Source organism: Oryx dammah, unplaced genomic scaffold (assembly GCF_014754425.2).
Source record: "Oryx dammah isolate SB20612 unplaced genomic scaffold, SCBI_Odam_1.1 HiC_scaffold_12, whole genome shotgun sequence".
Lineage (NCBI taxonomy): Eukaryota > Metazoa > Chordata > Mammalia > Artiodactyla > Bovidae > Oryx > Oryx dammah.
The window spans coordinates 51,745,281-51,770,226 of NW_024070196.1; the positions used below are offsets into that span (position 1 = coordinate 51,745,281).

A 24,946-nucleotide genomic window follows, 5' to 3' on the forward strand; every position below is an offset into this window, starting at 1 on the left:
TAGAGATTTTACCATGCTCTTAAGGACTTCTCAGGAAAGAACAGAAGTATTGTGTAGCTTTCTTGTCTGCTCAAGTCTTTTCTGTGAAGCGTTCAATTCTAGGGATAGTTTTGTTATCAGATTGGTATACACAGTCAGCCCTGTTAGAGCTTTCTTTCTCAAACTTTCCCTGCAACAGAGTAGGTAAGAATCTAAATTTGAAAGATGAGATAAAGACATATTCAAAAGTTTTAAAAGAACAGAAAGAATGCAAAGATAAGCCTCAAAATAATTAATTGGCCATAGTACTTATTTTCTGTTGGTGAACTTGAAGATAAGCTGTTATTCTGAGCATAGCACAAATTAGATGAGCTGCCTATAAGCTGAGAGTTGTTCAAAAAGCAAGTTCTTGTTAACAGGTCTGCTTTGGATGGCAAGCCTGCTTCCTCTTTTGTGAGAGCCTAACCTGTGTATATTTTGTACAAGTCATGTACCTGTTAAAATTAAACATCTTGCAGTTTATTTGCAAATTGCAGTTTATTTGATTGCTTGAATTTTATTTTTATTTAATTTGTACTGTTTTATCTGTAGTCAAATTTCTAAATTTTTTTTTCTACTTGCTGTATTAAATGCATTTGTTGTTCCCTTTTCCTGTAGTTATAGTGTATGAAATACTCCTTTGTAGGATTTTTTCTATTTGCCTTTCTATATTCTCCCTGATTTTGTTCAGCTTTTTAAAGTTTAATGTGACATTTTACTATGAAAAAGTTTTATGAATTTGCATCTCTTTTGTCACCCCTCTCCTAGAAATGTCTGTTAAATAAGTAATTTATAGTTGAGCTGTATTTTAAGCTTGTTGAAATGTACTTAATTTATTTTACTGCTTTTGAATTAGGACAATTTCAAAACTTGAAGCTCAAGTCAAGCAAGTAGAGCATGAAAATATGTTGAGTCTTCGTCATAATTCTAAAACTCCCATGAGACCCTCACATGCCAAGTAAGTTACTTCATTTAATCTCTGTGAAACTAGTAATAGGTAAATCCTATAATTGAGCTGAGACACTCATCTGTCTAAATGGTGAAGAAGACAGGGTTAAATGTCATCACAGATCTTATGTGTGAAAACATCTTACTGTTAGATATCAAGAAAACTTTTACGCAGAGGCATTTGCCAAAAGGAGAAAATAGTAAAAGCAGATTGGGACTGAGGAGAATTGGGATGGTTTTTGGTTTTTGACTCTGCCCAGCTGTGTGACCTCAGACGAATCACTTAATTTTTTTTGGAGCTCAATCTTATCTGTAAAAACAAGGACATTGGACTACAACGTCTCAAAGGGTCTGTTAGCCCTTGTGCTCAGTTGCTCAGTCATGTCTAACTCTTTGCAATCCCATGAACTACCAGGCTCCTCTGTCCATGGGATTGTCCAGGCAAGAATACTGGAGTGAGTTGCCGTAGCTCTTAACTTCCATAAATTTCATTCCTGTGTTAATGAAAAACTTATGATGATGGATCTGCGTTAGGTTGTATGAATTTTTCTTTTTAGTTTTTCCAGATTAGCTTTGTCATAAGCTAAGAACATTATCTTGATGATACATTTACAGAGTAAGTTTTTTCATAATTTGAATTGTTTTTTATTATGATTTTGATGTAAAAAAGTAATAAAGAGTAGATTATAACTTCCTAATATTGACGTTTTATCAGAAAAATTTTAGATTGTGTTGTTAACCTTTTTAAGTTGTAATTGTCAAAGGAGAAACTTTTTCTAAATTTTTATTAATCTATTTTATGTGAGACATAATGGATTATTTAAAGAAAAAAATATGTAAATAACTGAAGTTGGATGTTTGAGATGAATAAAAGGAAGGACTGAGGTTTGCCCGGGGGTGAAAGTCCTTTCTGAGGAGGGGACATGTAAGCAGAGAGGTAAGATGTGTGTGGAGTCGTTCAGGAGAGAGGTGTGGAAGGGAGGGAGTGTTCCACACAGAGACAGTGGTCTTGCTGAGTCCTGAGGAAGGAGAGAGCTTAGTTTTATGTTTGAAGAACCCAGAGGAGGCTTGTGTGGCCTTACTGTTCCCATCATACATAACTGTCTAAGCCATGGTCAAGGGTTTGAGTTTTACCCTTAAGTCCATTGGGGCACCTTTGAAGGCTTTTTGTATAGTAAAATGGTGTCACCTGATTTATAATTTTGTTCAGTGAACCTGCCATGAGGAAGGGAAAAGAGTAGAAACAGACTAATTAGACTCTTGAAGGACTTGGAGAGAGATGGTATTAGCTGGGTTGTGGCGGCAGAAATGGGTAGAGGGGAAGGATTTGAGAAAATTCTGGAGGTAGAAGCCACAGAACCTGGTTATGAGTTGGATGGAGCTTAAGAAAGGGAGGTGTCAGATAAAGCCAGGTAAAACCTTTGTTTCTGTCTTAAACAGCCAAGGGTGTCACATTGAACCAGGGAAGAGATGGGAAGAGCAGACCATGGAGTAAAGATCAGAATTTCCATCTTGACTATTTTAGCGTGAAATTCATGTGAATTCCAAGTGGAACTCAAGCAGGGGATGATAAATTTGCATTTGGAGTGCAGAAAGAAGACTGGAGTTATAAATACTAGAGTTTTGTCTTTGTAGGTGGCACTTAAAGTTGTTATTGGATGGATGGGTGTGTTTAGTGAGAAGTGAGTCCACGTCAGAGCTCTGAAGAGCTCCAGTGTTGTGGTTTTGGGTAGAGAAGGAGCTGGAAAAGGAAACTGAGAAATAGCTGCTAAAAAACAGGAGGAAGACTGAAGCAGCTACCATGAGAACCAGTGAGATAAAGACTGAGTGTCCCTTGCATTTGCAAGCTGGGGGTTCCTGATGACCTGGAGAGCCGTCTATGGAGAGCCATAGAAGCGGAAGCCAGTTGGGAATGTATCGAATGAAGAGCGAGTGAAAACCCAGATGTCTAACAGCTGTAATGTCAGTGTATTGTGATACAGTTATGTATAATACTGCTCAGTGTGACCATATACAGACTAGATCGGGGGTTGACAAGCTACAGCTCCCTGGCGAAATCCAGGCCTCCGACCTGTTTCTGTAGGGTTTGTGAGCAAAGAATGGTTTTTGTTTTTAATTTTTCGGGGAAAAAAAAATTTCATGTTACATGAAAATTATATGAAATTCAGTTTTTAGTGTCCATAAATAAAGTTTGATTGGCTCACATCCAAGTTTATTCACTTACATGCTGTCTATAGCTGGTCTGTGCTACAGTGGCAAAGGTGAGTAGTTGGGACTGAGTAGTTGGGACTGAGTCTATCTGGCTGATAACACCTAAAATATTTATTATCTGGCTGTTTACTGAAAAAATTTGCCCACTCCTGAACTAGACTCAATGTGGTTTAATCTTAACATAATATGGAACAAAAACAAAAATCTAGTTGCAGAAGAAATAGGATGCTAGTTATTAGATTGGTACAAAAGTAATTGCAGTTTTGGACTGTGAATTTTAAATCATTATGTGTTCAGTCACTTCAGTCATGTTCGACTGTGATGCTGTGGACTGTAGCCCACCATACTCCTAGGTCCATAGGATTCTCTAGGCAAGGATACTGGCGTGGATTGTCATGCCCTCCTCCAGATAAATCATTATAACTAGGCTCAAACACATCTTTATTAATCAAAATAGGGACCGTTCCAACCAACACATTTTTGCCAATGAGAAATAAGTGTGTTAATTCCTGTAGCGTAGAGATCCATGCTTTGGGATTTGTCAAACTCTCGGAAAACATTTTCTGCCTCCTGCTGGTTGTGGAAGCATTTTCCTTGCAGAAAGTTGTGGAGATGGTTGAAGAAGTGATGGTTGGTTGGCAAGATGTCAGGTGGATATTGTGGATGAGGCAGAACTTCGTAGCCTGATTTGTTCACCTTTTGAAGTGTTGGTTGTGCTACACGTGGTTGGGCATTGTCTTGGAGAAGAATTGGGCATATTCTGTTGACCAGTACCAGCTACAGGCTTTGAGTTTTTGGTGCATCTCATCGATTTTCTTAGATATAATGCTGTCACTGGGATTCAGAAAGCTGCAGTGGATCAAGCGGACAGCAGACCACTACACAGCCACCATGACCTTTGCTCGGTGCAAGTTTGGCTTTGGGAAGTGCTTTGGAGCTGCTTCTCGGTCCATGGTCCATCCACTAAGCTGGTCGTCACTGGTTGTATAAAATCCACTTTTTGTCGCATGTCACAATCCTATGAGAAATGGTTCATTTTTGTGTAGAATAAGAGAAAGCGGTACTGCAAAATGACGATTTTTTTGATTTGCAGTGAGCTCATGAGGCACTCAGTCAGTGAGTTTTTTCACCTTTCCAGTTTGCTTTCAAATGCCAGTGAAAGTGAAAATCGCTCAGTCGTGTCCAACTCTTTGCTACCCCATGGACTGTACAGTCCATGGAATTTCCCAGGCCAGAATACTGGAGTGAGTCGCCATTCCTTTCTCCAGGGGATCTTCCCAACCCAGGGATCAAACCCAGGTCTCCCGCACTGCAGGCAGATTCTTTACCAGCTGAGCCATGAGGGAAGCCCTTTCACTTTCACTTACGACCTTGGATTCTTTGGCAACTTCTTGTGTAGTTGTAAGAGGATCAGCTTCACTGATGGCTCTCGGTTGGTTGTTGTCAGCTTCCAGTGGTGGTCACTGTGCTCCTCATCTTGAAGGCTCTTGTCTCCTTTGCAAAATTTTTTGAATCACCACTGCACTGTACTTTTCCTAGCAGTTCCTGGGCCCAAAGCATTGTTGGTGTTGCAAGTTGTCTCCGGTGCTTTACAACCCATTTTGAATTTGAATTAAAAAAAAAAAAAGTCACTTGAATTTGGTTTTCATCTAACATCATTTTTATAGTCTAAAATAAATATAAACAGCAAGTAATAAGTCATTAGCAAAAAAAATGTGCATTAAAGTTATGTATAACATAACCACATTTAAGAAGGTATTCCAGTATCAAATAGCCAGGGTTCAACAATACAAAATCTCAATTATTTTTTCACTAATCTAATAGGTATTTGGAGTAGCAAATGGCAACCCACTCCAGTATTCTTGCCTGGAAAATTGATGGGCAGAGGAGCCTGGTTAGCTGCAGTCCAAGGGGTTGCAAAGAGTCAGATACAGCTGAGCACCTGAGCACACATACAATAGATGTTTACCTTAGAGAAGTTCTTGTGTATGTCTATTATAGCATCGCTGAAAAGGGAGTACATTGAAAACTAAACATTCACCAACAGGGGAAAGGATAAATAACTTGTGATACAGTCATACTGTGGGTAAATGATTAAAATGGTAGAGGTTTATATATGTATTAACATGGGTATGTCTCATACAGAAGGTTGAGTAGAAAAAGCATTAAAAGGATGTGTACATTATGCCCTTTGTGTAATTTTAAAAATGTAAACAACCAGAAATATGCTTTTTATGTCTTAAAATTAAAAACACATATGGTGAGATGTTAGCATTTGTTAAAACTATGGGCGAGTGCTTGTTATGGTATTCTTTGTAATTTTCTAAAAATGTTTGAAATGATTCTTCATTTAAAAACTGAGGGAAAGAGGAGTGACTGGGATTGAAATGAAAATAGACGAGACAACCCTTCAAAAAAAAGTTTGGTTGTGAAAAGGTGCAGAGAGAGGAAGGCAGGAGTTCCTGTCTCCTGGTTTCTGTTTTCTCTCTGGAGTGTGATGGGTGGTTATCACCTGACAGTCAAGCCTGGGGTGAGGGGTTTGAGGAGAGTGGAGAGGGTGTCAGATAGTCATATTTGGTGAATTGGAGCTCCTTGATTACAGGAAGACGTGTTGGCAGCCAGTGTCGGGCATCCACTTGAGATAGCGATTCTCTGACGATGTCCCAGTCTACACAGGCAGGCAGCTTCTTTCCTGCAAAGCTCAGCTGTAAAGGTACAGACACTGAAGAAAGGTGAGGTCATTGTAGTCATCCAGGCTCAGGTCTTGCTGCCAGTCAGGTGTGCCGGAAAGTGAGCAGAAAAGGGGTTCCAGGCAATGAGTAATGATCAGCAGGAGAGTGTCCTGGGTTGAGGGTGGGTGGTAAAGAGGAGCTGTAAAGCCGGAAGGGGCTGACGCCCAGGGAAGGGGGAGGCCCAGGGTCAACGGGCCTTGAGGTGAGAGTGTTGTGCATCCAGATGCTTGAGCATGGGAGTCGGAAGGATCTTGGAGGTTTGATTTCTGAGGGGACCATCTTCTCTAGGGTCATAAAGTCCAGTGAGCATCCTCTTGAGAGTTGCATGGCTGGCGGGAGGTGGAGCAGCTCCCATGTGCATAGGGAGGGTGCTCAGGACAAGGGCAGGAGCTACCAGAGGATGGTGGAATGAGCTTCACAGGAACGGAGGCAGGACCGTCCTGGTCTAGAACGGCACTGTTCAGTACAGCAAGGCCCTTCTCCACAGAGCTGTTTAAATCTAGCTGTGTGGCAAGCATTCACGAGTTTGTGTGTATGTGGCTGATGGCTGTGGTATTGGACTGTGCAGATGGAAGGCCTTTTCTGTCTTAACAGAAAATTCTGTGAGCCCTCCTGGTCTGGGGGGGAGAGGCAGGACCGTCCTTCATCCCCTGGCCCTGAGCTCTGATGGGTCATAAAGGGTGTGAAGTATGGTGAGGGGCTGGGCGGGGGTGTTCAGAGCTGTGTGCACGTGAATGCACCAAATCTTGAGGCTAGATTTAGTTCAAGACATTCACAAATTATGAAATTTTCTAGGTGTGAGCTAAATGTTTTGTTTAAACTATGCGTTGATTTGTCAAAGATTTGTCTTCTTGTTCTTCCAAGACCAAGAAGAGCAATTCAGTTGGAACTGAAAACCTTCAAATAGAGTTCATCTAGCTACAATGATAAGATTGTTCTATATGCAGTCTTTCAATCCCTGGGTAAATGTGGAAAGAGTATTTGAGAGCAGGTTGTTTGCTGTCTGTGCTCAGTCTAAACCAGAGCGCAGAGCTTGCAGTGTCTGAGCACACTTCTCATCCTCGCAGCATGCTGGCAGGCTCAGACGTCAGCCGGAGGAAGTGGCTGATCCCGGGAGCGGAGCATTCCATCTTCACTGGGCAGCCCCTGGACACCAAGGTGGACAGCCAGCCGGAGGAGACCTGCCTTCCTGGGTGAGACAGCTCCAGCGAAGATCTCATTTAGGCACTCTTAGCTTTTCTTAGAGATTTCAGTTGCCTTTCAAAGTTCAGGAAGGTTTAAAGAGCCATCTCCTTGTTCCTTTCATGTCTTAATTTTGAGGATCTGATTTTTCTTTTACTTTGAAAGGCTAGTGCTTTTAGGAAATTTTCCTTTCAGAGGCACTGCATAGCCTCTGCACTTGTGCCCCTGGCATAGCCATGTGCCCTGTGCATGGGCTTGCAGTTAGGACACGAGGTTGATCCTCACCCTGTGGATCACCGGAGCCTCCAGAAGCAACCTCATTCATTTCCTCCAGAGTGCCATATAAATATTCTATTTCTCTGAGTGCTTCCATGGTGGCTCAGTGGTTAAGAAACCACCTGCTAATACAGGAGATGCTGGTTTGATCCCTGGGTCAGGAAGATTCCCCTGGAGAAGGGCGTGGCAACACACTCCAGTGTTCTTGCCTGGGAAATCCCATGGACAGAGGAGCCTGGTGGGCTACAGTCTATGCAGTCACAAGAGAGGCAGACAGGACTTCGCGACTAAACAACAGCATGCGCTAGGCTATGAAAAGGATTGAGAAACAGTGGTCTTATACAACAGGTTCAGTTTTATTGACTTGTATCGAAAAGCATACGTATTCATTGTGGAGTATAACTATCAAGCCTCATTTTATTCCTCTAGTCTAGTAATAATCCCGTAAACCATCTTAGTTCAGGCTGTTACAACAGATTACCCTTGACTGGGTGGCTTAAACAACAAACGGTTACTTTCTACAGCTCTGGAGGTGGGCAGTCTGAGATCAGGGTGCCAGCATGGCTGGGCCAGATTCTGTCCTCACGTGGCCTTTCCTTGGTGCATATGTGGAGGGAGAGATCAAGATATCTCTTCCTCTTTTTATAAAGGTATTAACCCCAGAGTAGGGGCTTCATTCTCATGTTATCATCAAAACCTAATCACCTCCAAGGCCCCACCTCCCCGCCCCCGACATACACACCACCGCATTGAGAATAAGAATTCATCATAAGAATCTCATTCATCATAATTTTGGGGAGACAGAAAATATTCAGGTCATAGCACAGTGTGTCTTCTAATTACTATTTAAGGTACCATTCTGCTCTGGAAAAGGATCTTTCACCTGGAAGTTCACCAAGTTTATTGATAAAAAAGCAGAGAGAGACTTTAGACACACCAATCATGAAAGCTTTAAAAGAACTTGATGAAGAAAAAGTATTTAAAAATTGGGGCACACAGACAGAGAAAGAGGATACCTCAAATAGTAAGTATTTTATTCCTTGTCTGATAGAAATATAGATGCATACATAGATCTCCTCCCCTTTCTACCCCAACTATATACCTTCTTAAAATGAAATGCCCCAAGTAATGAAATAAAAAGTTAAATTTGTTTTCCTGCTGCTTCAGCCCTGTTTCAGACAGTTGAATCCTAGTTGTTAATGTATCATTGTCGTTACATACATACCTTTTATACAAAGTAAATGACATATTAGTCTCTGTTATTAACGCTTTCTGTGACATTCTTAAGAGTATTTGAAACTTTCTACGTCAGTTTGTCTTACTTGCACACATCAGAAAGTTAAAGCAGGCATTTGGAGTTCATGAAGTGAGATGTAACATTTGCTACGCTCCCTTTCTTGCTTACTGAGCATCTGTCAGTAGGACAGGAGGTCTGTTTATTAATAACTTTATTTGTTTACTTTTGGCTGTGCTGGGTCTTAGTTGCACACGGGCTTCTTTCTAGTTGCCGCCAGCAGGGGTTACTCTTTGTTGTGGCTGTTCTTCTCACTGCAGTGGCTTCTCTTGTGGAGAACAGGTTCTAGGGTGTGTGGGCTTCCGTAGCTGCAGCAGGTGGGCTCAGTAGTTAGAGCTCCTGGGCTCTATATCGGGCTATAGCTGAGGCGCTCAAGCTTATTTGCTCCACAGTATGTGGGATCTTCCCAGATCAGGGATTGCGCCCGTGTCTCCTGCATTGGCAGGCAGATTCTTTACCACTGAGCCACCGGGGAAGCCCAAGAAGTGTGTTTAATAGTTGAAGTGTGTTTCACAGGTTCAGGCACTTGTACTTTCTCTGGCACTTACTTGGTCAGGCCTGTTAATCACATCATTAAGATCTTCGGCGTTGCATTTCCTAAGCAGTATCCCCTAGTAAATAAATTAGTGACCTGTTTTCTAAAAATAAACTCTCTTGAAAAATCACCTTGCATGCCAGTTGTAAACAGAGAACCAGAATGAATTCATTAAAAACTCCCACTTTTTTTTTCATCAAGCATTTTCATTGTAATGTGGTGCATTTGCAAATAATCATTATAATATAGATAGAAGAATTGCTTGCTTTGTGTAACCATCTGTTGATGAAGGCAGATAACTGAAGCTAGTTTTGTTTTTTACATTTTTCTGTTACAGAATTGGTGAATCCTCGGCCAGCTGACTCTTCAGTCAGTGCAAGTCCGTCCCCAGAGAAAGGTGCCCAGCAAAGACAAAAGAGGTTTAATTCTGCTTCACAGAGATCATCATCTTTGCCACCTTCAAATCGTAAATCGAGTACTCCAAGTAAGGGTTAGAGGTTTCTGTCTTGGGCTTGGAAGAGTGACATCTGAGCTGTACACATTGATGTTTTCTGCCTCCCTTATGCTCTTCCTCGCACCTAGTAGTGCTCTGAACACCGAATCTCTAAATGCCATCTTGTTCAGTAACACTGTCTGATTGTACAGTTACTATGACCATAACAGAAGAAATTCTCACCGTTTATCAAAGTGAGATTTTTATGTGTGTCCCACAAATGTTTTGCAACTAATACCACTTCAGTTTTTGAGTCAAACTCAAATTTTTTGGCTAATTACTTATTAGTTCAAACAAATTAAGCTAGCCTGAAATAAAGCTGTGGTTTTTTTTTTCATACCTAAAGTGACTCAGCATTTTCTTTAGCCAGTTGCAAGTATGATTTTAAAGTTAAGCATTGGATTTCTGTATCCTTAATTTCCATTTTCGTAAGCAGCTGAAGAAATTCATGTATGACTGTGCTCTTAGAACTGTTCATAGGTGCACTGGTGTTTCCATCTTATTTCCAGTCGACTTCTAAAATCCTGAAAAACCAGTTTTGAGACAGAGCACTGCAACGACAGTCTGATAGAGTAAAATGTGGCCAGTGGTTTCCTCTAGATAGTTAGAAGTATGAATTGTTCTAATTTTGTATACTCTTGTTTATCTTTCAAAAAGTTTTACAATGAAGATGTATTCTTTTTTAAAGTTAGTTTTTCTTTCAGTACTTTTCTGAGTTCTGCCAACATAGCCGATACATAGAAGGAAAAGACTGTCCCCTCTTCATTTTCCTCTGTAGCAAAAAGAGAGATTATGTTAACACCAGTGACCGTGGCGTATAGTCCAAAGCGATCCCCTAAAGAAAATTTGTCCCCAGGATTTAGTCATCTACTTAGCAAAAACGAAAGCAGCCCGATTCGGTAAGTTCTCTAAAACTGTAGAATAAAATATGTATAGAATTGATTTTTTTTTAAAAAATATCACCTGTTACGTCTAGCTATCACTAATTTTTCAGTTGTCAGTGGGGATTCTGTGGATTTAAATCATTTAAATAAATGCCCTACTAAAAAGTACTATAATACATGAAAACAGTTTTGAACCATGTAAACTGGCTACTATAAAATTTAAATACTGCCTCAGAACCCCTTCCAGCTTTTGGATATAGAGGAATTCTTTGTTTTCCTAAAAAAGGTTTAAGGTATCAGGAAAACTGGGGGCCGTTTGTCCAAGAAAGTGGGCTGTCCTGGTATGGCCCTGGCACTGGACACCAGTTTGTGCTCTGAGAAGGCTGTTCTTTCCGAAGGGTGGTCTGCAGTGTGCACTGTGGTGGGAAATGACCACTGACGTCTAAGACACGAGAGCTGGTGGCCCAGCTCTCTCTGGCTGTTGGGGAAGATTGATGAAGCACATTGAACCTCAGTTTCCTCTTCTATAAAACAGGGATAATAATGCCTACCTGCTTATTTCATATGCTTGTTAACAAAGATCAGATGAGATCATGTCTTAGTAGATGCTTTAAGTCGCCAGCATGTAAATATAGTTTTGTGTTAGAAAATATTATTTAAATTTAAGTTTTAAAAAATATATGACCACCTTTCTCTCTTAAAAAAATATGTAAATATGTGAGTTAACTTGGATGCCAGCTCATCTGTCTACTGGAGAATAGGGAACATCGGTTAACATTTTTTTCTCACAAGTAAAACTTGCTTCATTCAATAGATTTGATATACTTTTGGATGATTTAGATACTGTTCCTGTGTCTACTGTACAACGTTCCAATCCAAGGAAACAACTCCAGTTTCTTCCTCTAGATGACTCGGAAGGTATCTTTTCCTAAAAAATTATTAATTATGGTTTTAGTCATTCATTTTGTGAGTTTCTGGTATCAAGGCTCTAGATGTCATTATAGCCTGCACTTAAATTTTTTTTACCCAAGGGCCTCTAAAAATAAGCATTTTTGATGCTCATATTGTTTATGTTATCCTCATTGGAAAGTTGGGAACTGAGGTCAGGGGATGTTAATGTTTAATTACTAGGGCCGTACTGTTCAGTTTTTTATGTTCCATAACTTATATATAACTTAGGCTTTGGATGTTTTTTCCTTTTTCTCAATTGTACTTTCCATTTTAGATAAAGTTGTAAAATAATATACATGAAATTGCTTGGGCAGGTCCTTAAAATGCTAACTCTGTAATGTTGATATATGTCCACTAAATGTGTTGCTTATTTTTTAAACTTTTTTTGCTTCAAGTTTACAGAAAGTTTGCATACGTTTATTTAGGGGAGATGTGAAGATTGTCAGACTGAGGGAAAGGTTTTTAGAATTCTGAGGAGAAAAAGCTGAGTATATATGATTGATTACATATTTTCTTTTCATTACGTTTTTTTGACCGTGTAGCAGCCATTTCCAGAAAGTGAAGTTGGGTAGCATATTTAGTATGTACATGCTCTCTGAGAAGAGTTGATAAAGAAGAAATTTCTTTTTTTTCTGGCAGAAAAAAAATACTCAGAAAAAGCCACTGACATCCATGTTAATCATAGCTCTTCCCTCGAACCTTTGCCAAATGGAGCGAAGAAAGTCTCTGTGAGACCAGCCTGGGAGAAGAACAAGTCAGTTAGCTATGAACAGTGTCAGCCCGTCTCCACAGCACCACAGGGTAACAATTTTGAGTATACAGCAAAGATAAGGACCCTAGCTGAAACGGAACGGTTTTTTGATGAACTTACAAAAGAAAAAGACCAGGTAAAAACAAACAAACAAAAAAAGTTTTAAATCTTTATCTGAACTTAGTACATATGTCTGAGGAACAGTCAGAAGGGAATTACTGAGTCAAACACAGGAAGTTACTGTTGATGCCATACAAAGCTGTACTGGAAACGCGTGTGAACCAAGCTGTTGTTACTAATTGTGTCAGAGGGAACTTGGGTGAAGTCGAGATGGACAAGAAAATACTAGGCTGAAGTCTTTTCTCTCCATCCTGTTATAAACATCCTTGCCCGTAATTAGAATTCCCCTATTTTTATTTAAACGTTTTTTTTTCTGTGTGTTACCAGATTGAGGCAGCACTAAGCCGAATGCCGTCTACTGGAGGACGAGTCACTTTGCAGACGAGATTAAATCAGGTGATGTGTCTTAGCTTGAATCTGCTTTGGAGGCCTGATGCTAGTCAGTGCTCCATTTAACCACGAGGATTTTTTTTCTTCTAATTTAGAAAAAGTGTTTATTGACTTCCTTATGGCTGTGCTGGGTTTCTGCTGGCTGTGTGCGGGCTTTCTCTAGTTGTGGCGCATGGGCTTCTTTCTCCTTTCGCTGGTCTCTCTTGCTGCAGAGCGAGGGCTCAGTAGTTGTGGCACATGGGTTTAGTTGCCCTGAGGCATGTGGGATCCTAGTTCCTGGACCAGGGATCAAACCTATGTCCCCTGTGTTGGCAGGCGGATTCTTAACCACTGGGCCACCAGGGAAGTTCGCACGGCCCCCACAGTGGTTCTTGAATGTCAGTTTTTAGGCACACTGAAACAGTCGATCAGAACTTTTAGCCTTTATGGGAAGTGTTTGGTAATGACACCGTATTTTATAACTTGATGCTAGTTTTCAGGAACAAAGTGATTTTACTTAATACTTCCAAGAAAAAGGCATTCATGCCATCATGTTTTCATGAAACTAACTTGGGAGCAAATGGCAAGATGTCTGTTAACAGATTTCTGCATTGTTAAGGCTCTCACATGAAATCTCTCCTTTTGTGTTTTGTTTTTGCCTCCCCAAATTGCAAATTATTTCTGAATCTCTTTCCATTTAGTAAACGTGTAAAACAGTGGCACTTTGCAATTGGAATAGATGTGAGGTTAAAAAGAGAGATGTGATTCCATTATTGAGCAGGAGATGATGCAGGTGAAATGGCCCGTGTGCCTTTCTTTTAGTTGCTTTTCAAAGAGAATTATCAATAAAATGCATGAAGCCATGGGACATTTTAAATCTCTTTTTGTAACATTTTAAACATCACATCAGTGCTGTGTCTCATATAACAGAATGCTTTGACTTTTCAGTGCCTTCAGTCAGTCAGTTCAGTCGCTTAGTCGTGTCCAACTCTTTGCGACCCTATGAATCGCAGCACACCAGGCCTCCCTGTCCATCACCAACTCCCAGAGTTCACTCAGACTCAGGTCCATCGAGTCCGTGATGCTATCCAGCCATCTCGTCCTCGGTCGTCTCCTTCTTCTCCTGCCCCCAATCCCTCCCAGCATCAGAGTCTTTTCCAATGAGTCACCTCTTCACATGAGGTGGCCAAAGTACTGAAGTTTCAGCTTTAGCATCATTCCTTCCAAAGAAATCACAGGGTTGATCTCCTTCAGAATGGACTGGTCGGATCTCCTTGCAGTCCAAGGGACTCTCAAGAGTCTTCTCCAACACCACAGTTCAAAAGCATCAATTCTTCAGTGCTCAGCCTTCTTCACAGTCCAACTCTCACATCCATACATGACCACAGCAAAAACCATAGCCTTGACTAGACGGACCTTAGTCGGCAAAGTAATGTCTCTGCTTTTGAATATGCTATCTGTGTTGGTCATCACTTTTCTTCCAAGGAGTAAGCGTCTTTTAATTTCATGGCTGCAGTCACCATCTGCAGTGATTTTGGAGCCCCCAAAAATAAAGTCTGACACTGTTTCCACTGTTTCCCCATCTATTTGCCATGAAGTGATGGGACCAGATGCCATGATCTTCGTTTTCTGAATGTTGAGCTTTAAGCCAACTTTTTCACTCTCCTCTTTCACTTTCATCAAGAGGCTTTTTAGCTCCTCTTCACTTTCTGCCATAAGGGTGGTGTCATCTGCATATCTGAGGTGCTTGATATTTCTCCCAGCAATCTTGATTCCAGCTTATGTCTCTTCCAGTCCAGCATTTCTCATGATGTACTGTGCATATAAGTTAAATAAGCAGGGTGACAATATACAGCCTTGATGTACTCCTTTTCCTGTTTGGAACCAGTCTGTTGTTCCATGTCCAGTTCTAACTGTTGCTTCCTGACCTGCATACAGATTTCTCAAGAGGCAAGTTAGGTGGTCTGGTATTCCCATCTCTTTCAGAATTTTCCACAGTTTATTGTGATCCACACAGTCAAAGGCTTTGGCATCATCAGTAAAGCAGAAATAGATATTTTTCTAGAACTCTCTTGCTTTTTCCATGATCCAGCGGATGTTGGCAATTTGATCTCTGGTTCCTCTGCCTTTTCTAAAACCAGCTTGAACATCAGGGAGTTCACGGTTCACGTATTGCTGAAGCCTGGCTTGGAGAATTTTGAGCATTACTTTACTAGCATGTGAGATGAGTGCAATTGTGTGGTAGTTTGAGCATTCTTTGGCATTGCCTTTCTTTGGGATTGGAATGAAAACTGACCTTTTCCAGTCCTGTGGCCACTGCTGAGTTTTCCAAATTTGCTGGCATATTAAGTGCCTTAATTTCAGGAAAAGTTCATTCTCAGATCGATCTGTGATACCAGAAGGAAAGAGAGATGCATAGAAGAGGTCTTCTAGGTTTATATTTATGGATCTTACACAAGTATTCTCAGCCCTTTTCTTTTGTTGCCCCTTGTCTTCTTATATTGAAGCGGCTTCGACATACATGACCGGAAACTAAGGCCCTTTAAAAGTCTTATTTTAAGAGCTTGTTGGGACTTCCCTGGTGGCTCAGTGGTAAAGAATCTGCCTGCCAGTGAAGGAGACATATGAGTTCGATCCCCAGTCCAGGAAGATCCCACATGGGTTCTTCGTTATCTTTAACGTCTCTTTTTTTTTCTGACTTTCTTTCATTGTCTTTGTTGCTCTGAAAGTTTTTATTTAATAATTGATAAGACTCAACACATGAAACTCATTTTTAAGGAGTTTACTGAGAAATTTCCTGGTGGTCCAGTGGTTAGGACTCTGTGATTCCCCTGCAGGCAGCACAGGTTTGATCCTGGTCCCAGATCCCACAACTCACAAAGTGCAGCCACATATAAATAAATAAATCAGTTTATTGGGAAGGCAGAAGAAAAATTTGTTGGTTCTCTAATTCTAAATGTATCTGAAACATTTGGTTCCATATATGTTTACATATGTTTATATGTTTACATAATGATGATTGTAAGCTCTTTGTGAAGTGAAAGTCACTCAGTCGTATCTGACTCTTTGCAACCCCATTGACTGGTCCATGGAATTCTCCAGGCCAGAACACTGGATTGGGTAGCCTTTCCCTTCTCCAGGGAATCTTCCCAACCCAGGGATTAAACCCGGGTCTCCCGCATTGCAGGCGGATTCTTTACCAGCTGAGCCACAAGGAAAGCACACAAATCCTGGAGTGGGTAGCCTATCCCTTCTCCAGCGGATCTTCCCGACCCAGGGATTGGATTCTTTACCAACTGAGCTATCAGGGAGGCCCAAACTCCTTATAATCTTATTTATTTTTATTTTTGGCTATGTTGGGTCTTCGCTGCTTCACTGCAGACTTTTCTCAAGTGGTGGTGTGTGGGCTTCTTGTTGTGGTGACTTCTCTTGTTGCGGACAGGCTGTAGAGCGTGCGTACTTCTGTAGTTGTGGCACGTGGGCTCAGCAGTTGTGGCTCCCTGGCTCTGGAGCACAGGCTCAATAGTTGTAGCATACTGGCTTAGTTGCTTTGCAGCATGTGGGATCTTCCTGGATCAGGGATCGAACTTGTGTCTCCTTCATTGGCAGGCAGATTCTTTACCACTGAGCCACCAGAGAAGTCCCAACAAACTCTTAAAATAAGACTTTTTTAAAGGGCCTTAGTTTCCGGTCATGTATGTCAAAGCTGTTTCAATATAGTAAGAAGACAAAGGGCAACCAAAAAAAAAAAGGCTGAGGATGCTTGTGTAGAATTCGTAAGTTAAAAAAGGGCAAAAAAAGATGAAAATGCTCCACCTCACTAATGAGTTTAAAAAAACAAACACACGTTTAAACAAAAGCATAATTTTTAAGGCTTTCCAGGAGGCTCAGTGGTAAAGAAAATGCCTGCTAGTGCAGGAGCCACAGGAGTTGTGGGTTTGATACCCGGGTGGGAAAAGTCTGGAGAAGGAAGTGACAACACACTCCAGTATTCTTGCTGGAGAATCCCATGGACAAAGGAGCCTGGTGGGTCACAGTCCATGGGGCTGCAAAAACTTGGACACAGCTGAGCACGCACACGCACACGTGTGCATGCATCATTTTTAAGCTCTTGCATTGGCAGGTGTAAAACAAAAAAAAAAAACAATGATAGCTGGGCTAGGGAAAAGCTTATCCTTCAACACTGAGTAAGGAGAAAGTGTCACAGACTTCCTGGAATTCAGCTTGACATGTATCCAAAGCTTTAAAATTATACATTTTTTTGGACCTAGCGTTTTTACTTGAGGGAATGATTCCTAAGGCAGTATTTCTAGGTATGTGTAGAGACATGTTTCAGAATATATATTTAATTTAAAATGATCTCATAAAGGATATTCCATAACAAGAAAAGTTAAATTGAAAAACATTCTAAAGAAGTGTTTGATTTTTTTTCTTAAAAATGATGTTCCTATATACATAAAAAACAGGAAACAGGAACCGTGGTTGTTACTTTTTGCTCTTCTATCTTATGAATATTCTAAAAATGAACTGTTAATTTCTTACAGTGAAAGTTGTTGAAGAGAGAATTTTTAGGTTTTATTTTAGGATACCATTGGAGTTAGTACTGAATAAAATACCTAAAGTGGTGAATATATATTTCAGGTACTGTTTAACAGTAGTATTATTTATTTTATTTTTATTTATTTATTTATTTATTTTTGTGTGTGTAATAAAGTTTTATTAAAGTATAAAGGAGATAGAGAAAGCTTCTGACATAGGCATCAGAAGGGGGTAGAAAGAGTACCCGCTTGTTAGTGTTAGCAATGGAGTTACATACTCTCCAGTGAATCCAAAGAATGTCTGGAGGTTGTAAAGACCTCACCAGACCTACTCCCATAATTTACATTTTAAGATAACAGAATTAGCCAGAAGGTTTAATCCAGAGACTGTCCTCAGGCATAATACATAATACATTGTTGTTAAATAATCCTAAGGACTGTAGAGAAGGAAAAAAGTTTGTCCTTTCTTCCTCCTTGAGAATTCCAGACCCCTCTCTCCTTGGGGACCCCTAGACTTCTTATCAACCTGCCTATGAAATGACTCTCATTCCCCCTTTTTCTTTTAGGAGAATTATGTTGCCTAGGGAAAAGGGGCATCGTTCTCGTTCCATAACTGCTTCCGAGCTGAGGAGGGGCATTGTCCCTAAATTGGCGAGGCAACATATTCTCCTAATCCTCATATTGAGGATATCTGATCCAGGGGCCCCAAATAGTAGTTGGAGAAAGTTGCAGCAGTAGCAGGAGTTTGAGCAACCATTTGTAACTTAAAAGCTTTCATGTGGCTAGAAAAAAATCTAGTTATACAATTACAGATGTAAGGCAACAAACATAGTCATTAAAACAAGTTAAAATCAAAATTAAAAGTCACATTATGTCCGTAGTTAAAGTGCAACATGTTGCACCAGTCCATTTTAGAGTTAGTAGATGTCATCAGATGAAGAAGAGGCATCGCATGTGATTGGTGTCGAAGGTATTCACAGATTTGGAGAAAGTCCTTTCCTTGAAGTGGAGATGTCTACCACGGGAAGTCTTCCACTGATGAAGAGAATCTTTATAACCTCCTTAAAGCCTCAATTCATCCAGTAAAAGTTATCTACCCAAACTTGTAAGCAAGAATATCCATTAGCTTTTGGCATATGAGTAAAATCAATTTCCCAGTCCTCTCCAGGATACTTCTCCCTTCTTTGTAATCCAGATTTTGCTTCCAAATCCTGTTCAGCAGTCACCACGGCATAACCTGCTTTATGCTTTCCATCCTTTTGGCTCGTCCAGACAGTCCCATTACGGAAGCAGATCAGGAAGAAAGTGGGCCAGGGGCTTCAGTAAGCACAGAGTAAGTTGCCCCAGTATTTGAGACCCTCCAACCGGCCACCATTCGCCGTCCTCCAATGGATACCGTGGCCATGCAGTATTGCACTGGAAGACCAGGTGTGTCTTCTTTAAGCCCTTGGGATCAAATCTATCCCAGTTTTTCAAGATACAGTTCAAAGAAGTGAGGCTGGAATTGTTAGCTCCCATCTTGTCCTGAAGTATCCCAGACGAGCCCCCAAGATGAAAGGTTGTTGTTGAATTATGACGCCGGGATTCTTGGCCCCTGGAGGAGAAGAATTCAATCCAGGGCCAGAGACAAGGCTTGATTGCTCAGAGCTTTTGTGTAATAAAGTTTTATTAAAGTATAAAGGAGATAGAGAAAGCTTCTGACATAGGCATCAGAAGGGGGTAGAAAGAGTACCCCGTATTATTTATTTTAAAATAGCAGTTGTTACACTGATTCATTGTACAATCTCTTGTTTCTTGGAAAGCTCTCCTCCAGCATTTTTCCTTTTTAACCTAGAAATTTTGGTCAGAAGAAAGTTCTCTGATATAAGTGGGTTACAGCATCAATCAGATGTGTCCATTTTTTTCTGGGGAAATGTATGAAGAACCTTCTGGGCTCCTCTTGTACTGTTTTCAGTTCAGCAGAGTCAAATAATTCTCTCCTTCTAGAGAACTGGGTTGCTGTTGCTATAATTTCCACATAGTGTATCAAACATATTGAGAATATTTAAAGTTCAGCAGTTACCTTGAATGGTTGAAAAGTTGATTTATGTTTATAGTTTAAATGAAATAATGTAAAGGATTTGTATAAACGCCAAAATAATTTTAATTTTTGATGTTTAAATTTGGTCATCTGCTGAAAGAGAGGTCATTTTGGTGATACTTATAGAATTGGTGAACTTGGTAGAATTCTGATTAAGTTTTTTCCTTTATTTTCGCCCAGGAAGCCTTGGAAGATCGTTTGGAGAAGATTAATCGAGAGCTGGGTTCTGTTCGCATGACGTTAAAGAAATTCCATGTTTTGCGCACCTCTGCAAATCTTTGAGATTTGTAGTCATTAAATTTTGAGACATTTTTGTTTGCACTAATGTATAATTATGCACTCAAAAAAGGCAAACTATTTTATACTGTTTCTAAGCCTTCAAACGTAGTTTTACAATCATGCTATTCTTTACACTTGCTATTTTATACTTCAGATAGCCACATATTTTCAAGATATTTTTGTTATGCTCAGGAACCTCTTGTATATTTTACTATTTAAAAGTATTATTTTTAAATAGTATATGTCTCCTGTTTATATCAAGAATAAAGAAATATAACAGGGGAGGCAGCTTTGTTTCTAAACATAGTGTTATCCTTTTATGATGAACTTTGCACACCAGTTTTATAAACTTGTTCTACATTGTGAATATGATTCTAAGTTTTTTTAAATAAATGCTTAAGAGCTTCCACAGTGATAGAGTAATACATGCTGAATGCAAAAAAAAAAAAGCATACCCTAGATTTAGCTATGTTGAAGTTTTTTTTTTAAGATAATATAATTCCTGTTTGAAACGTGTCTTAAGAGAAACGTGTCTTAAGAGAATATTAGAGTTAATAATGGAAACGTTGGAAATAATGGAATATTGGAAAGCTCTGAAAGTGAGAATATTTCATTCTGTTTCCCTTAAGCTTTCTTATTTGTAAGAAAGAAAAATGCTAGAGATAGAAATCTCTAATTTTGTTATATATGTAGTACTTTCCAGAAAAAAGTCAGTTGGAGAGCTGTAGCTTTCTGCCCATCTTTCTGAATGTAACTTGTGTCCCACCTTTGACAATGAGATGATAAAAAGCTTTGATGAAATACAGGCCACCACCCAGTGAGGTTGTAAGAGCAGTTTCCTCAGTGTACACGGCCTCAGATGTCAGATTGTCAGGAAGATGTTTTTAACATCTCTCCACCATCCCCCCATCCCCCCACCCTCCCAATGAAGAAAAACACTTCCATTGTAGCTGCTGTAAGAACAGTAGGTGGAGGTCAGAGCAGCTTATGCTGCTTGTTACTGCACAGGTAATGTGTCTAGATAGAGTGCCGTGCCCTTTGATTGGCCTTGCTGGGGGGCTGTAGCCCACTGCCTTGGCAGTGCCTCCTGCTGTCAGAATTTCCACGTAGGCAAGAGGCTGTGATCTGACCAGAAGTATGGCAGGTAGAGGTCCTGACTGCTGGTCAAGGTCCGGGCTCCTCAGCTGCTCATTTTTTTGGTGGCCAGTCAGAACCCAGTACCCACTCAAGCTCAGTATGTGTTGATAAACAAGACTCATTCCACCCTTTCAACACTAATTCCCACTGATTCAGGTTTTAAAGTTTGGTTTACTTTTGAGTTTTTTCTCCTCCTCCCTGTGGCTCTTAATAGCATGTAGTTTTGGTGAGCCAAGCCACCCGATATTCCACTAGGGTCTATGTGTGCCTTCGAGCAGGGATCTCAGAGAATCTTTGAGCACCCTTCACCAAAGCTTCCTCTGCCTGAGCTCCAGGCCTGGCTCCCTCCTCAGGCTCCCTGCTCAGTGTTGTGGGGGGTTCTCAGCAAGGGGAACCCACTGACAGCTGCCTCTCCTGTTCCTTCCTGTCCATGAATCAAACCTTTGCTCCCACCTCCTGCAACCTGTTGAAGACCTCTGGCTAATCAGAGTTACTCATCAGAATTAAGTGCCTTACTCCCAGTAATTTTTTCTAGTCTTTTTTTTCCTTTCTTTTTAATCTCCTAGTTCTAGTGAAGAAAACATTCATTTTAATCAATCTCCAGTATAGCTGTGTCAAAACTTAATAAAGGGATTGACTTTACAGGTGATGCTCCCTTTAGTATGGTCCTATACGTGACATTAAAAACTCACTTGAAAATTGTTAGCCTGTTTCATTGTTCCCTGCTTTTATTGTAAAGTCTGTTATATTCCAAAGAATAGGAAATTGCCCTTTCAGAAGAGATGAGAGTTTTATCTTACCAGGGAGTTATCTTCTTAGTAGTCATATTCCAGTATTTAAGCCCCATTAAAGTGTCTTCTGTGCCTCTCAGGAAACGTGATTTGATTTGTGACATGTCATAAACTGGAAGTATCAGTCACTTCAGAAATTTTAAAAAAATTCTTTTCTCTCCATACCTGTGAAGAGGGACACCAAGGAAAGTCCTTCCAACTGTCTTTGCTTTTGGTAATGCTTAACGTACAACTACTCTATTTAAAAACAGCCTAAAAGCTGGAAAGGTGACAACCTTAAAAAGCAACTGTTATATCCCAGGGAGGTAAACTATACTTTAGTTGCTGGCTGCAGTTAGGTTTTTTTACTAAGTGAATCTTCCACTTGTAGGAAGTGCCATTTAAAATTCAAATAGAGTTACTGCTCTCCTGTCACCCAGACCTGCCGCCTTCCTTTCACTGAACCGCCTGAGTGAGGAATGTGCTTGATTGCTTGAAGGTGCCAAGTGGATATAGCTACTAATCTGCACTAGGACTGTAGGAGCTGGACAGGGGACAGGTGAGCCAGACCTGGATCACACCCTGCTCAGGCTTTCCTCCATGTGAAGATAAGAAGCTTCCTTCCATTGTGGGAGATTATATGCAAAGTGCCTGGTGTCTCTTATCAGTAGTATATTTCAGATTCATTCTGAGTTATTAAATAGGCTTTTGAAGTAGTGATTTCAGTGCTTTCTTAGAAAAGTGGACCATGTCCCTAGCAATTGACTTAAAAACTGCCTTGGGCTGGTTGACATACGTTAGGTGGTCAAAGATGTTCTCTCCATCTTTTTGCAAAAAATGAGCTTTCTCGGGGTTTAAATGAGCTTCCCTCTGGTGTTTTTTTTTTTTTTTTTCCATGAGTAATTGATGAGCTCTGTAGTAAGTTCAGATACCCTGCAATCTTAAATGTGATTTGGGGGTTGTTTGATATAAGCTGTTTTGCTTAAAAAAGTATTGCCAATGTAATAAAAATAATTGCTCCTTTGAATGTCCCATAATTAGACTTCTAAAGTTGCTGGCCTGTGAAGCAGGACCACATAAAGGAAGAGGATGCCACTGAATGTTTGAAAGTTAACATGAAGTTTATGATTTGCTTTTGGAGTTTGATAAGCAACCAGAATTTCTTTCTTTTTTTAACTTGGAAAAGCCAGGTGCTTGGCTGAATGCTATTTGAATTCTGAGAAGTTAGACATCTCTGTCATTTTGATTTTTAGATATCTCAAAAGCAGTTTTCAGTAAATTTTAATGTGCTACTTGTGCTGTGAGTCTTTAAGAAGGTTTAGAAAATAAATATAGATACATATCTAGAGCCCTTTAGGAATCAAAGGTAAATCGTATTTACCCATCACAAGTGATTGTACATGGTTATGAAATTTGCAGGTCTGATTGAATGAATTATACTGTACCAATTTTGCAGGCAATAATTTCCCACCTTGCCAAGAGTTCTGTGGCAGTTTAATAATAAACTACACCAGTATTCTTAGGACCTGTGTTACTAGGCTTTCCCTTTCTGATTCGTGTTCTGTTTCAATAGACTCCTCTCAAATAGGAGGAGTCAAGCCATAACTTTGCATTTGCTGGACATTATATGCCATGTCATTGCTGTGACTACAGACTTCAAAGATAATATTTTATTCACAATTTCACTGTAACCATGACCAATACAGTAAGAAATCTGCTTCCTGTAGTGCTGCTGACATTAGATAAAGACCAGTCCTTGTTGCAGTTTTTAAATCAAGTCAGATGCTGGAGTGATGAAATTGTAAGCTCTGCAAGAGCAGGGACCATCTCTTTGCATACAGACACTGAATAAATATTTGTGGATACAAACATCTGTGCTATCAGTGTGTTTATTCCTGCTGGCCAGTTGTGGGCTCTGGCTTTTAATGGTGTTAAGTCCTCTGAGTTACTGGTTTGGGGGCAGGTACTGCAGGGTTACAAGGGCAGCCGTCCAGGGCTTCTGTTCTGACTGGCCTACAGGCAGCCTCACTCCGGAAATCTATATGCTCTGAAAACTTTTAAAGTAAAGGTCAAGGCAGAAGTAGCAGTGAAAGGACCTGTCACCCAGTTTGGCTTCCACAGATCCTCAGGCAAGGAGGACAGCTGTGCAGGAGACAGATGATGACTCAATCCCTGGCCAACTCAGAAGCTGGGGCTGGAAACCTTTACTGGGTCTTAGGGTGCCTCTTGGTGGAGGGAAGGAGTTGGCCCATTCAGTGTCCAAGGAGACTGCACAGCCTTTGTTCCTCTCTGACTTGATCTGAACTCATCTTGGGCTGCTTTTAACTTCACCTTACACTTGCCCTCCCAAGGGGAAGGCTCCCTGCCTCCTTTCAACCTGAGAAAGTGATAGTGATAAGTAAACTACTCCTAGGTTTGGGGTGTGCCCTGTTTAATTCAGTTACTTCAAATCTTGACAAAGCCATCCTTGCTTAATCTAAATATATACTTCATGATTTAAATAGCACTCAATACCCTCTTGGTCCAACTGGAGTGTCCAGTCTGGTTGGAATATCAAGATGAAGCTATTTTTGATCTGCCAGTTCCTTCTTGAGGTCAGGGGCTAGAACTTACCCTCTGGCTACTATTACTGCCACGCCTTCTGATTGCCAAAGAGCATATTCATTTTTCGGTCCAGACCATATTTGGTGTCCTGAGGAGAGAACTCTTGGTTGCCTCTCTTTCTGCAAATCGGGTTGGTAATGGATAAAAGCACCAGGTGTCAAGGTCTGGACTTCCATTGACTACCTTTGGTTTGCCCACACATCCCAAATGCCTTCCTTAGTTTTCCGCTACTCGTTCCCCTTGATTTTGTCATTTTACTCCCAAAGGACTCGATTTTTCTTTCTTTTTTTTTTTCCTCTTCTGTAAATCTGCTCATTCCTTTCCCCTAGTAGTGTTGGGGTCGGGGTGGGTAGTGTTTCCTGGCAAGTGAGGCTCACAGTGTTAAAAGGGCCAAGAGGTCGTGGGCCGGGGCCTCCCCTCATGGAAGTGAACTCCAGGCCTTTGCGGGGGTCGCCCGGGCGAGCGCAGACCTGACGCCCGAGCAGGGCCAAGTTTGTCGGGGTTTCTCCCGGCGGAGGCTGGCCCTCGCGGCGGGCGGGCGGGCGGAGGCGGCGGGCGGCTCCGCGCGTGGCCTGACGGAGGCGCAGGCCCACCGCCGAGTGAGGGAATGCGAGGCGGGCCCGGCGCGCTCGGGCAGCAGCGGCCGCTGGGGCGCGCGGGGCACGGCGGCGCCGCCGTGTAGAGCTGTCAGGCCGGTCCGCGGGCGCGCCCGGCCCCGCGCCCCACCGGCCGCTGCCTCCATCCCCGCCCGCGGCCCCCGCTCCGAGCGCCCAG

The 24,946-nt window shown here is 41.1% G+C and overlaps 1 protein-coding gene across 6 annotated transcripts in view; it reads left to right on the forward strand.

Annotated features, from left to right (window-relative positions):
- MPHOSPH9 (M-phase phosphoprotein 9) overlaps positions 1-23,437 on the forward strand; it is a 59,595-nt gene extending 36,158 nt beyond the window's left edge. For 5 of the 6 annotated variants that reach the window (XM_040250641.1, XM_040250642.1, XM_040250643.1 and 2 more), the window contains 9 exons: positions 875-976; positions 6,977-7,102; positions 8,219-8,391; positions 9,534-9,680; positions 10,468-10,588; positions 11,388-11,491; positions 12,164-12,411; positions 12,723-12,791; positions 19,563-23,437. In XM_040250641.1, coding sequence (XP_040106575.1) covers positions 875-976; positions 6,977-7,102; positions 8,219-8,391; positions 9,534-9,680; positions 10,468-10,588; positions 11,388-11,491; positions 12,164-12,411; positions 12,723-12,791; positions 19,563-19,664 — 1,192 coding nt within the window. In that variant the 3' untranslated portion in view covers positions 19,665-23,437. The remainder of the gene's footprint in view (positions 1-874; positions 977-6,976; positions 7,103-8,218; positions 8,392-9,533; positions 9,681-10,467; positions 10,589-11,387; positions 11,492-12,163; positions 12,412-12,722; positions 12,792-19,562) is intronic. The other variant, XR_005722927.1, reaches the window with a different exon arrangement.
- Positions 23,438-24,946: the final 1,509 nt, after the last annotated feature.